Here is a 13,363-nt window from a genome sequence, read left to right as displayed (position 1 = left end):
AAAGGCTGAGGTCTTCAGCCCTGCTCCTGGGGACACTGATTGATTGGAATGTTGTTCCAGGATCAACAAAACATGTTGATCAAAACAAATCACATTCACTGGGTGCAGGGTTAAATACTTCTGATGTAGGGTATTTAGTATAGATCACTTATTGTCAGGAGTTATGACTGTGCTGTCCCTGCAGATGGCGCTACGCCCAGTGAACACAAGGCTCTGATGACAGAACTGAAGATCCTCAATCACATTGGGCATCACCTCAATGTGGTCAATCTTCTCGGTGCATGCACCAAACCAGGAGGTGTGAATGTTATCATTTTCCTGTAAACAAAAACCCTCAAAGTTTTTTTTCTTGATGCTAGTTATGAAACTGATCTCTAGTTACAAGAAAAAAAGCTTCAAGATATGCATGCATACACTACTGTTCAAAATGTTGGGGTCAGAAAGATTTTTTTAAAAGAAATTAATACTTTTATTCAGCAATGATGCATTAAATTGACAGTAGAGACCTTTATATTGTTAGGCTTTAAAATATTATTTTATTAAAAAAAATGCTGTTCTTTTGAACTTTCTATTTATCAGAGATTACTGAAAAACTAAAAAAAAATAATAATAATTTGATAGTAATCAAGCTCAAAATCAGCATATCAGAATAATTTCTGAAGGATCATGTGACACTGAAGACTGGAATAATGATGCTGAAAATTCAAGAATAAATTGCATTTTCAAATATATTACCATATAAAACAGCTCTTTTAAATTGTAATAATATTTCACAATATTGCTGTTTTACTGTTTTTTTAATCAATTTTAATAAATAAAAAAAATGCAGCATCGCTGAGCATAAGATACTTATTTCAAAAACATTTTTAAAAATCGTACCGACCCCATATACAGTGAGGAAAATAAGTATTTGAACACCCTGCTATTTTGCAAGTTCTCCCACTTGGAAATCATGGAGGGGTCTGAAATTGTCATCGTAGGTGCATGTCCACTGTGAGAGACATAATCTAAAAAAAAAATCCAGAAATCACAATGTATGATTTTTTAACTATTTATTTGTATGATACAGCTGCAAATAAGTATTTGAACACCTGTCTATCAGCTAGAATTCTGACCCTTTAAAATGTCCACCTCCACTCCATTTATTATCCTAAATTAGATGCACCTGTTTGAGGTTGTTAGCTGCATAAAGACACCTGTCCACCCCATACAATCAGTAGGAATCCAACTACTAACATGGCCAAGACCAAAGAGCTGTCCAAAGACACTAGAGACAAAATTGTACACCTCAACAAGGCTGGAAAGGGCTACGGGGAAATTGCCAAGCAGCTTGGTGAAAAAAGGTCCACTGTTGGAGCAATCATTAGAAAATGGAAGAAGCTAAACATGACTGTCAATCTCCCTCGGACTGGGGCTCCATGTAAGATCTCACCTCGTGGGGTCTCAATGATCCTAAGAAAGGTGAGAAATCAGCCCAGAACTACACGGGAGGAGCTGGTCAATGACCTGAAAAGAGCTGGGACCACCGTTTCCAAGGTTACTGTTGGTAATACACTAAGACGTCATGGTTTGAAATCATGCATGGCACGGAAGGTTCCCCTGCTTAAACCAGCACATGTCAAGGCCCGTCTTAAGTTTGCCAATGACCATTTGGATGATCCAGAGGAGTCATGGGAGAAAGTCATGTGGTCAGATTAGACCAAAATAGACCTTTTTGGTCATAATTCCACTAAACGTGTTTGGAGGAAGAAGAATGATGAGTACCATCCCAAGAACACCATCCCTACTGTGAAGCATGGGGGTGGTAGCATCATGCTTTGGGGGTGTTTTTCTGCACATGGGACAGGGCGACTGCACTGTATTAAGGAGAGGATGACCGGGGCCATGTATTGCGAGATTTTGGGGAACAACCTCCTTCCCTCAGTTAGAGCATTAAAGATGGGTCGAGGCTGGGTCTTCCAACATGACAATGACCCGAAGCACACAGCCAGGATAACCAAGGAGTGGCTCTGTAAGAAGCATATCAAGGTTCTGGCGTGGCCTAGCCAGTCTCCAGACCTAAACCCAATAGAGAATCTTTGGAGGGAGCTCAAACTCCGTGTTTCTCAGCGACAGCCCAGAAACCTGACTGATCTAGAGAAGATCTGTGTGGAGGAGTGGGCCAAAATCCCTCCTGCAGTGTGTGCAAACCTGGTGAAAAACTACAGGAAACGTTTGACCTCTATAATTGCAAACAAAGGCTACTGTACCAAATATTAACATTGATTTTCTCAGGTGTTCAAATACTTATTTGCAGCTGTATCATACAAATAAATAGTTAAAAAATCATACGTTGTGATTTCTGGATTTTTTTTTTAGATTATGTCTCTCACAGTGGACATGCACCTACGATGACAATTTCAGACCCCTCCATGATTTCTAAGTGGGAGAACTTGCAAAATAGCAGGGTGTTCAAATACTTATTTTCCTCACTGTATATATTCACAGTACAGAGATGGATGAATGTTGTTGTATGTATTACTTTTGTCTTGTTGTTTTTAGGGCCTCTGATGATCATAGTTGAATACTGCAAGTTTGGAAACCTGTCTACATACCTTAAGAGCAAACGAGAGGTGTTTCTGTTAAACAGGGTTAGTCTATCTGTCTATCTATCAGTTTTCCTCAGTCATGACTAAAATAAAATCTTATTTTAGTTTCGCAGAGTGTCACTCAGAAGATCTTATAAATGTCACAGCATTTTAACCTGGAAACTGTTGCTTTGCTGTATCGTGAGGTTTAGAGACCTATATTTTGCTGTCAAGTTTATAGTCTTCTCTCATTTCCTTCTGAAAAGAACATACCAGTGTTTTACTAAGACAACAGAGGCATAGCCTACTTCCCTCTTTGTGACCATCTCTAAAACTGCTTACCTCCTTGAATGGCCTCTACAGAAGCTTCATACAAAGAGCAGTGTGTTTATGCAAAAGTCATAGAGTGATGATTCAAAATCAGAGGAACTAGTGATAAAATATGTGATACAAATGCAGTCCTTGTATTTGACTTATGTGGGGAACACATAATCACTATTAACTACGAATTTTGCCTCAATAAACTCCTAATTTACTGCTGATTAATAGTTAATAGTTAAGATTAAGGGATGTAGAATATTGTCATGCAGAATAAGGCATTAAAATGTGCTTTATAAGTACTAATAAACAGTCAATATGCTAATACAGCAATATGCTAAGCTAATAAGTTATTAAATGAGAATTGGCCCTCAAACTAAAGTGAAAGTGACTAGATAGCTGCTCATTTCTTGTGTTTTTGTGTATCTGACTCAGGTGAACAGAGAAGAGGAGGGAATCATGATGGAGGGATGTAAAGGACGACTGGCCAGTGTGTCCAGCAGCCAGAGCAACGCCAGTTCAGGGTTTTGTGAGGAGAGAGCAGAGATCTCAGAGGAGGATAATGGTGAGGTTACATCACACACATGATGTCATTTAAAGTCAGTCTTCACTAGTCTAATAATGAACCAGTAACCACTGATGAAAAAAGACAGTAAGGGGATAGTACAACAAAAAATGAAACACTATCGTTCAAAAATTATTTTATTCAGCCAGGATGCAAATGTTCAAGTTTTATAAAGCACATTTAAACAACCTTGGTCGACCAAAGTGCTAAAAAATTGCAATGTTGTTTGTCTTGCCCAGCTTCTCTTCCTGAATCCATCAACCCTCTGCTGCTTGAAGACCTGATTTCTTACAGCTTTCAGGTAGCCAGAGGTATGGAGTTTCTCGCCTCTCGCAAGGTAAAGTTTCTTCCTTCCTGTTTACATGAGGGTATGTGAGAATGAATATGACTGTGGTTGAATAACAAAGGTCTTTTCATGTTTTTAGTGCATACATCGTGACCTTGCTGCCAGAAACATCCTGTTGTCCACCAACAATGTGGTGAAGATCTGTGATTTTGGCTTGGCTCGAGACGTATACAAAGACCCAGACTACGTGCGCAAGGGAGATGTGAGTGTACTGCCATCGGTAAATCAATGCCAGTGGTCAACAACATAAAGTAAAGGGTAAAATGTGAGTTATGAATGTGTTTTGCCATAAGGCACGGTTACCACTGAAGTGGATGGCCCCTGAATCGATCTTCGACAAAGTCTTCACCACTCAGAGTGACGTGTGGTCGTATGGAGTTCTGCTCTGGGAGATCTTCTCACTCGGTAATTCCATACATCAGTCAAGCGTTCAGCACGTCACCGTTGATTTTTTCATAGCACAACCCCTTTGAAATATGACACAATAGAACAATTGACCTTTGTCTCTCCAGCAGGTCTGTGAGGTCATAGCAAGAGAATGAAAGTGAGGAAAACTTGATAGGAAACATGAAAGTGAAACTTTTAAACAAAGTTTTTAAAGTCACCATGAAATCTGGGTTATTGTGGTTAACTAAAACTACTAAAAACATTTCTGTTCAATGAAATAAAGCTAAAATGAAAATAAAATATAAATATTAGTTGGGAAATTTCAACTAGAAGTTGCTTTGGCAATAAATTGAAATAAGTTTAACTAAAATTATTAACAAAAAAACAAAAAGTTTAACTAAAAGTCATTAAAACTGAAACTGAAACTGTAATAAAAAAATTAAAAAAATAACCAAAAGAAATCTAAAATTAACATGGAAACTAAAAATATAAAAATAAAAGCTAATTCAAAATATTTATAAGACAAGTATCGTTTTATTATAAATTATTGATCTGTGTACATCATTATTTATTAAAAATTCATGTGGCTTTTTCAAAAACTTGAATCAAAATAATGTCCCCTCCCACTTGCAGCGACAACCTGTCACTCACATGACATCACAGCAATTGCCAACGACAACGATCCAATCAATTCCTGACGGACAAAATAGTCCCGCCCTACATTTTTTCTCATTCAAATAGATGTTGGGGTGACACATTAGGTCCTCCCTCGTAATCAAGTCTCTGTTAGGACCCCGAGCGATCCCATTGGTTTTGAACTAATGACTATTAATGTCTGTATTAGTTACAGATACCCAATTAGCCAGATAGTGCAAGAAATTACATTCAATTTGTTTTATCATGCACCATATGGTAACCTATACATATTTTAAATGAATAACGTTTGTATGTTCTTAGTAAATCAATCATCTCTCTCTGTGAACGGTCACACAAAACAGTGTTTGTGATCTATAGGAGCGTCTCCGTACCCGGGGCTGAACATTGATGAGGAGTTTTGTCACAGACTGAAGCAGGGGACTCGGATGTGTCCTCCTGAGTACAGCACCCCGGAGATGTGAGTTCTTACATGTGAATACACTGCATAAAGCGTGAACAAATACCAATACATTTATGATAATGAGCTTGTGGGATTTGTCTGATAGTTATAGCATCATGTGGGCATGCTGGGAAAATAACCCTGAGGACAGACCTTCTTTCACTGCTCTAGTGGAGATACTGGGAGACCTCCTGCAGACCTGCGTCCAACAAGTGGGACATAATTATTGTGTGTTTATTAAGAGATTTTCCCAGTGGGGACATTTGGCTTTCAGAAGTGAATTTTTTTTTCTTGCGTAACAGGACGGAAAGGATTATATTCCGCTAAACACTTTTATTTCTGGAGAAGGAAATACCGTCACGGCGCACCTCGACCAGAAAGACATAAGCCAGAAAATGCTGGGAACTTTAAGGTACGAATGTCTTCATATTTGAAAAGATCAACTGAATATGTATTCATAATATAATATTTATTTTAATTAAATTTATTTGAATAATTTATTTGTCAAAATAAAATCTTGATCATTTTTATATACTTTAGCTACATCAACTCAGAGAAAATCAAAGCCATCAACACTTTTGAGGATCTACACAAAGAAATCCCTGATGTAAGAGTTTTAAAATATAGTTGCATTTCACTCAGGTAAAGTTGTTGGGACTAACTTTTTATTTTACTTTTGGACAACCAGTCTGACAGTGGAATGGTTCTCCCTTCTGAAGAGTTGATTCAGGTGAAATGGACTGACAGATTCAAAACCAAGAAAATCACCAAGTAGGTGCCACAAGACTGGCCTCGGTAATCTGCCACACTACCGTTCAAAAAATTTGGGGTCAGTAAAGACATTCAAAATGCTACAAAAGATTTCTATTCCAAATAAATGATGTTCCTTTCAATTTTACATTACATTCATCAAATAATCTTGTATGGATAAAAACATTATCATGGTTTACACAAACTGTTTTCAACATTGCTAAATCAACATAAATTGATTTTTATGTTTATTTTAAACTGTTTTTACTGTATTATGATCAAATAAATGCAGTCTTGGTGTGAGCATAAAGAGCACATCTCTAAAAACAAAACATTTTTTTTTACAGAACTCAAACTTTTGAACGGTAGTGTGCCTAAATGAATGTGTGAATAACAAACATTGAGTTTTATGTAATTAAATGTATGTAATTAGTTACATATAATGAGGTCATGGCCTTTTGTTTTGCAGGTTATTCTCCAAATATCAAAACCAGCGCAAGATGCTGCCGGGAAAAGTGCTGCCTTGTATGAACAGCGCCCCCTGTTGTCATCATAGAGAGGTGCTGCTCTCCTCCTCCAGACTATGAAGCTGCTCTCCTCTACCGCTGTTTCTAGGCTGCCATGGCCACTCTTAAAAAAACACTCCTTATCTGGACTATCTATTTTGCTTTCAGTTCCTTTTCCGTGTTATATACGTCCTGCCAACGCAGTATTTCGAATGAGTCTCTTATTCTGAGATTCTCTGCACACTCCCACACCTTTTTAACAAATGAACTTTAATGCGTGTTTATATATATATGGAAATTTTAAAGGATAGTTCACCCAAAATTAAAATTCTGTCATCATTTACTGACCCTCAAGTTACTCGAAACCTGAATGAATTTGTTCTGTTGAGATGATATTTTAAAGAATGTTGGTAACCACAGTTGACGGTACTATGTAAGTTAATGGCTACCGTCAACTGTCTGTTACCAACATTCTTCAAAATATCTTCTTTTGTGTGAAAGAAATTCACACACAACAACATGAGGGTGAGTAAATGACAAATGTTTCATTTTTGGGTGAACTATCCCTTTAAGATGTTACTTTTTAAGGTTTTCAGCAGTCTTGAAAGTTTTCGGGATTGTGTTTCATGAACTACTGATAAGCAATCCACCTGTGTTTGTTTTAAAACTCCTATCTCATCTACATACGAAGAGTTCAGATGCAAAAGCCTCTATGTGCCATCTGAAATTTTCTTCTAGAATGATCATTTTTATCAAGCTTGTATATTTAAGTTCAATAATTTCACTTAAATGGCAATGCAAATTACCTATTAATAGTCATTTAAGTGAAATTACTGAACTTTAATATACAAGCTTTATAAAAATGATCATAGAAGAAAATTTCAGATGGCACTTTGGCTTTTGCATCTGAACTCTTCATACACTGTTTGAAACCTCTTTCATTTTGTTTTAGTAGTCACAGAGCAGCTAATATTATTTATGAGCTAGTGCAATGCATTTTATACAATCACTGCTTGTAGGTACCACATGTTTAACTGTAGAGCAGAGTTCATGTGCTGAAAGCCATATGCTGGAAAAGTTCACCGTAGTAGACTATTTATTTACATCAGTAACTTCTGAAAATATTATATGAGAACAATGAGAACAGGTCTTTTAAATATTGGTGGGAAAAAAAATGTTAAAGGGAAATAAAACAACTGGGATCACAGAAAACACTGATCATCTCACCTAATGACACAAAAATAAATGCCCATACATACTTTCTGCCATAAAACACTTGCACCATTCAAAACCATTCGGAGACTGGGTCTCTTTGCTGCTTTTTCAGTGCTGGTAATTTTTGTGGCATCGCCTCCAGAGTTACAGACAAGTTCCTTTTTGCTGCTGCAGTGCATCATAAGCTATTCAAGCGACAATCAAGACATTTAAAAAAAACACAAATGAATGTTATCTTTTATTAATCTTTATTAAAATACTGCTGTACACACAAATATTGCAAAAATGTGACAATAAACAAGAAGGGCATAAAACATACTGGGATGGTGAAGGAGGATTTCATGTGTGAATGTGTATGTATGTGTATGTGTGTGTGTCTGGAGTGCGTTCCACTGGAAGCTGGGTACATGATATGAGATTGCCTGTAAAAGGTGTCTATTGGTGGGTGTGTGTGTGTGTGTGTGTGTATATAAGGATACAGGCTTGGCACCATGTTCACCAAGTAGTCTACTGATCAGTTAAAAAAAAAAAAATACATTATTGAACTCACAGCATCCTTTGCCTGCTGTATCCTGCACCCTCTCGGTCCAGTGTGGCACACCCAAATCTGTGCTGCAAGTCCCGCCTGTTCCTTGACTCACGGATTGGGCAGTCACCAATGACAGGTCAGACACATTCAGTCATTGGCATATTCCTGTCAGGGATCATCCTGAGCGAATTCCAAACTGTCGTCCGGATGTTGTCACATAATTTTGTAGGTCAAATCATAGCTAAACAAAAACAAAACTGAGAGAAACCAATACAATCCCAACTCGGCCAACCGTCCTGCTGAGATTGGTCCACAGAGACCAAGTGAGGTGAGAAACATCCCATCATGCATCTCTGTACGACAACTTTGTGAGGAATGGGAATGACAGTAACAACACAAAATGATATTCACTATATCCAAACCAATACTGAGGGGGAGCAGGAAAATGAACAAATGAGGGAAAAGAATGACAAAAAGGACAGAAACTTGTAATGCTCCACAACAGAGACGTAAGAAAGGGACATTCCACAAAGAGACAGAACTGGTTTCCCTTACTAGCGTGGTCCAGTTCTTTGGTTCCTATCACGAAGAAAAAAAAAAAAAGAAAAAAAATCATCCTCTGAAAATCTGATTTCAAAAAGCATCCACAAAATGAAAAAGGATGCTGCGAAATTCTGAAATAAACAACAATTTTACACAGCAAGAGGCGAGAGCACCCCTTTGTCAGCGCCAGCAAACACCGTGAATCCCCCTCGACGGCACGCAACCAGTAACGTCCCCTCCCGCCTCCAATTTGGCCGACTTTTAAAGGAGTCATTACATCGGAGAAGGAGTGGTGGCACGTTACTAATGCCACACATTCATAAGTGGTCAGTCTCATCAATTTGCCCAACCCAGTGGTTTGTCCCATCAGAGTTGAGGACCCTGCACACATGACCAGTGGTCTGTCCCAATTTGTAGTACCTCATTTAAAAAAAAAAGGCCGAGGATATGATGTGGGAAAACAGCACTCTGTTTTACACCCATTTCATGTGTGAGGCCTCGGCCCTCAATGCACCCTGTGGGACACGCACACACAATCACTTAAAAAGGAACTTAAAATGTTTAGTGCATCCTCCAAAGAAAAAAAATAGGAAAAAAAAAATAGAAATAAAAGCAGGAAGTAAAGACTTTTTTTTTTTTTTTGGACATTGTTCCCAAGTCTAAAAAAAAAAATCATCAGCATTATTATCACAGCTCTCAGTTCAGTTCATAATTCTGCAGCTGTTGTTGTGAAAAATAAAAAAAATAAGCTTTAGAAAACAACTTTCTCTGGACAGAACAGTGTATCTGACTGGAGGTGAGCAACCAGCTGGCTCTGCCCTGGTTGTGAGATCATCATTCTGCACCTATGATTCCAGGCTGTAGTGCAATGTGCTCTGTTTCAGGCAGTTCCAGCCCACTCCTGTGGGGATGGATGGGTGTTACAGGGGGCCGTTAGTGGCGGCCTGCAGTTCCTGGAAGGTGCTCTCAAAGCAGCGCTTCAGGTCTGAGTAAGTCACCACAAGCACGCTCTTCTCATCCCGTGACACCAGACTGATCTTCTCCGGAACTCCAGCATCCAACTGACAGAACAAATAAAGTTAGTTTGAGAGTAGTGAACCGTCACGGTCTAACCGTCAAATCAAAATAATTTTTACAAATAGCATGAACTATTAATTCATAAATATTGTTTTTAAGTCACACCACTTTTTACAATCTGAACTACTTTCCCTGGTCATAAAAAGGTCCAATTATCATTTTTATGTATAGAAATATATACATCAGACTCATCCCATTGACCACTTGGTTGTTTTTTTTCTGCATGTTGGTTGTACCACAGAACTTTAAAAATGAATAAGCAGTTGCTACATTTTTATATTAGAAATAATTAAAGATTGACAAACTACTTAAAGGGATAGTTCACCCAAAAACGTCTAGAACTATCCCCTACAAGAAGTTCTATTATCTAAAAATCTTTATTGATATCAGGATATTTGCATCTCCTTGACATTTTTTACTTGCCACCTGCCCCCTCCAAAAAAAAAACAAAAAAAAAAAACTTCAACAGGTGTATTAAAGTCATTATATATACAGATTGCATTTTTTAAATGTACCTTTCAATAAATTGATATATAGTCATTGACCCAACATATAACATGAGCTCCAATACACAAGCTCACCTTATTGAGACAGGACACGATGTGGCTGAGGTCGATCCAGGGCGTGCCTGTCTCTGTTACCTGGTGGAACAGGTGATCTCTGAAGAGCTTCAGCAGGTAACGGTCACCAGTCTCAGACCATGTTGGGTCCTTCTGGAACCTACAAAAAATTCAATGTTAAAGTGAACCGTTTTGGAAGCGTTTTGTAAAAGGTTGCCATTTCAGAAAGGTTTTAAGTGAACTCAATATTTTAGTTGTAATAAAAACCCTTACTCTGGTCTCTCGTTGATCGTTCCCAGTTTTGCCAGAAGGCGGAACAATCGGCCATTTTGAACCTCCTGCAAAATAAAAATGCAACATTTTTGACAAAAACAAATTTGGTTACATTGGGTGTGTGCAAGTGAGACTTTACAGAATATGAGAAGGAAGTTAGAAAGGAAACCAGGTCATATTTAAACCTCTTTCTGTGTCACATTTGCACACACACCAAATGCAGCACAGCACTAAACAAATGCAACGGACACGGCACTGTTTAAAAAGGCCATTCTCATGAAGAAAAATGAGTTAAATGCAACAGTGCATGTTTGTAGGTGTTTGCAGCAGGGTGGTCAGAAATGTCTTCACATATCTGATATGAGTAAATAAAAGGAGGAAAGCAGAAGAAAGAAGAGCTGAAACTGTCCAAAATATTTTCAGCAATCACACCATCTCTTATCTCATCTCATACTAGATAATGGCATACTATGTAAACTAGATAGCATGGTCTGAAAGGGTGTTTCTTTTCGTTTCCTGCACTGCTATTGAACCTACAGCCTAGCTGTGGGTGAGACAAGATCAAAAAGTGAGAGAAACAAAATATGACAAATACAAAATATGACAAATACAGCATGACTAGTGTAGTCCAATTTAAATAAAATTAAAGGGTACTTCACGCTGGAAAAATGGGCTTTTTAATAAAACTTGGCTACCTATGCAGCAGAAATGCCAAAAACATTCTGAAACTGGTGCTACCCAACTAGAGAAAACATGTATGAGTACCTTAGCCAAGTCCTCCTCAATGACATCGTTCCTCATTTGCGAGGCATCAAGTTGAGTATAAAAACGTGCTCCAATCATGGGCATAATGTCATTGACGCTGCGCAGACGGCTCTGTTCTGACAGCAGGTACCTGAATATTGAAACATGACCAAAAAAATGTGCATTAGTTTGAATGTGGGGCCACAAGTGTGAATGTATGCCTACATGCACCTTAATCAGTCTTATTAAAATCACAAACTGCCATGTGTCACACTATAACCACTTTGAGAGAATTTAGACAATAAAAGGCTCACAGAATGAGGTTCTTGAGGTCAGATGAGTAGTTGATTGACACCAGCTCCATGGCCTTCTGCAGATTCTCTCTCTGAATGCCAGCTAGAGAGTTACAAGCCAAGGCCAACACCACCTTCCCCAGGGAGATAAGATCTGCTTGCTGATGGACACAAAGAGGAACAGCAACTGATGAAACTAAGAGTTTAGACCCAAAGTGTAAAACGACAAGCACATAAAACAAACTATTTTTTTACTCCACAACGACAATTCGGCTTTGCCATCACAGGAATAAACTACATTCTAAAATATATTTAAAATTATTTAATTTATTTTAAATTATGATCATATTTCACAATATTACCGTAATTTTTAGAGACTTCTTTCAACAATAACAACAACAAAAACCTTAATGACCTAATCTTAATGAATCTGAACGATAGTTTATGTAACAAAACATGATTAAATGCAGATAAGCAGTCAAGAAATGTATGTCATTGGCATAACACTATGTTTGGGTGTACCTGGTACTGGGGCATCAGCGCCAGGTGGTTGGTCTGACTATTGTCAAATGTTAAGACATCAAACATTCCTACACAGTTGACTCGTAACCTACGGAGAAACAACAGACATTTAGCAACGTTTGTGTTTGCATGTTTTTATTTGTGCAAACTCTGCTCAGGTCTATTAACAGGTAGTGTGTAATAAAGGAACAGCAAAAACAATCTAAAAGTGAACTTCTCCATTCACCATTTATGGATAGAAAATAGAGGCCCCACAGAACACTGACCGATCTGTGGTTTGACGGTCCTTAATTTCAGAAGTCTTATCAAGAAGAGTCTTTAGTTCTTTAACCAGTTATTGTTTGCACGATTAGGTCAGTCGTTCAGATTTTTGCTGGTCCCACTAAAGAAAATAGTTGTAGTGAAAAAAATATTGTAGTGAACAGCACATTGCAGGGCCAAGTTTATGGCCAGACCCCTCTCTGTCTCTCTACATTTAGATTGGATCTTGGTGGACTAACACAAACAAACTGTCCAACACCATCAGATAAAGATGCTAGGACAACAGCCAGACAGACACCTCTCAGAGGGCAAGAAGACATCTAGTACCAAGCCTGGGAAGGACAGGACTTCTCATTGGTCCACATACAGTTTCTGCCCTTCACCCATTTAGATGTTGGCCTGTGACTGCCATAAAAATTCTTAAGGACCTCCGGATGCAAAAGCGGGTGAAACAAAGAAAAACCACAATGATCCATCCAAATCCATTCATAACTATGTTTTGAAACCTTAAAACTGATGTAAACAACACACATCCATTTCATACTTATTCAGAGAAATAAGTATTCTCAGTGCCAGCTGTTTGTAATGCAACATCTTACACAATTCCAGCTGTTAACGTACAAATGAATGAATGCATGACAGTTTGAACTCTATTTGTTTATAATATTGCCAAAGGTATTCTGGTGGTGGTTCGGAAAGTGAGAAATGCATTGGTAAAACTTTAAAGACTTCTAACTGTTTGCTTTATGCAAATGAGTTAAATAGGGGAAAGAAGGGTGGGCCACACTGTGTGTCCCCTGTGATGCCAGCA

The 13,363-nt window shown here is 38.1% G+C and overlaps 2 protein-coding genes across 2 annotated transcripts in view; one reads left to right on the top strand and one right to left on the bottom strand.

Annotated features, from left to right (window-relative positions):
* The window catches only part of flt1 (fms related receptor tyrosine kinase 1), a 32,184-nt gene extending 24,116 nt beyond the window's left edge, over positions 1-8,068 (top strand). The window contains exons 19-30 of the mRNA XM_084102134.1: positions 185-298; positions 2,542-2,630; positions 3,321-3,450; positions 3,690-3,787; positions 3,876-3,998; positions 4,090-4,201; positions 5,198-5,297; positions 5,386-5,491; positions 5,582-5,691; positions 5,820-5,886; positions 5,968-6,050; positions 6,499-8,068. Coding sequence (XP_083958260.1) covers positions 185-298; positions 2,542-2,630; positions 3,321-3,450; positions 3,690-3,787; positions 3,876-3,998; positions 4,090-4,201; positions 5,198-5,297; positions 5,386-5,491; positions 5,582-5,691; positions 5,820-5,886; positions 5,968-6,050; positions 6,499-6,616 — 1,250 coding nt within the window. The 3' untranslated portion in view covers positions 6,617-8,068. The remainder of the gene's footprint in view (positions 1-184; positions 299-2,541; positions 2,631-3,320; positions 3,451-3,689; positions 3,788-3,875; positions 3,999-4,089; positions 4,202-5,197; positions 5,298-5,385; positions 5,492-5,581; positions 5,692-5,819; positions 5,887-5,967; positions 6,051-6,498) is intronic.
* pan3 (poly(A) specific ribonuclease subunit PAN3) overlaps positions 7,959-13,363 on the bottom strand; it is a 16,986-nt gene continuing 11,581 nt past the window's right edge. Inside the window, exons 13-18 of the mRNA XM_084102143.1 lie at positions 12,292-12,379; positions 11,791-11,930; positions 11,498-11,627; positions 10,733-10,797; positions 10,481-10,619; positions 7,959-9,883 (exon numbers count right to left, since the gene is read on the bottom strand). Of these exons, the coding sequence (XP_083958269.1) occupies positions 9,743-9,883; positions 10,481-10,619; positions 10,733-10,797; positions 11,498-11,627; positions 11,791-11,930; positions 12,292-12,379 (703 nt within the window). The 3' untranslated portion in view covers positions 7,959-9,742. The remainder of the gene's footprint in view (positions 9,884-10,480; positions 10,620-10,732; positions 10,798-11,497; positions 11,628-11,790; positions 11,931-12,291; positions 12,380-13,363) is intronic.

Source organism: Abramis brama (genome assembly GCF_963993115.1).
Source record: "Abramis brama genome assembly, chromosome: 24".
NCBI lineage: Eukaryota > Metazoa > Chordata > Actinopteri > Cypriniformes > Leuciscidae > Abramis > Abramis brama.
The sequence above is the reverse complement of the archived record's forward strand: the minus strand, read 5'-3'. Positions and strand labels throughout refer to the sequence as shown.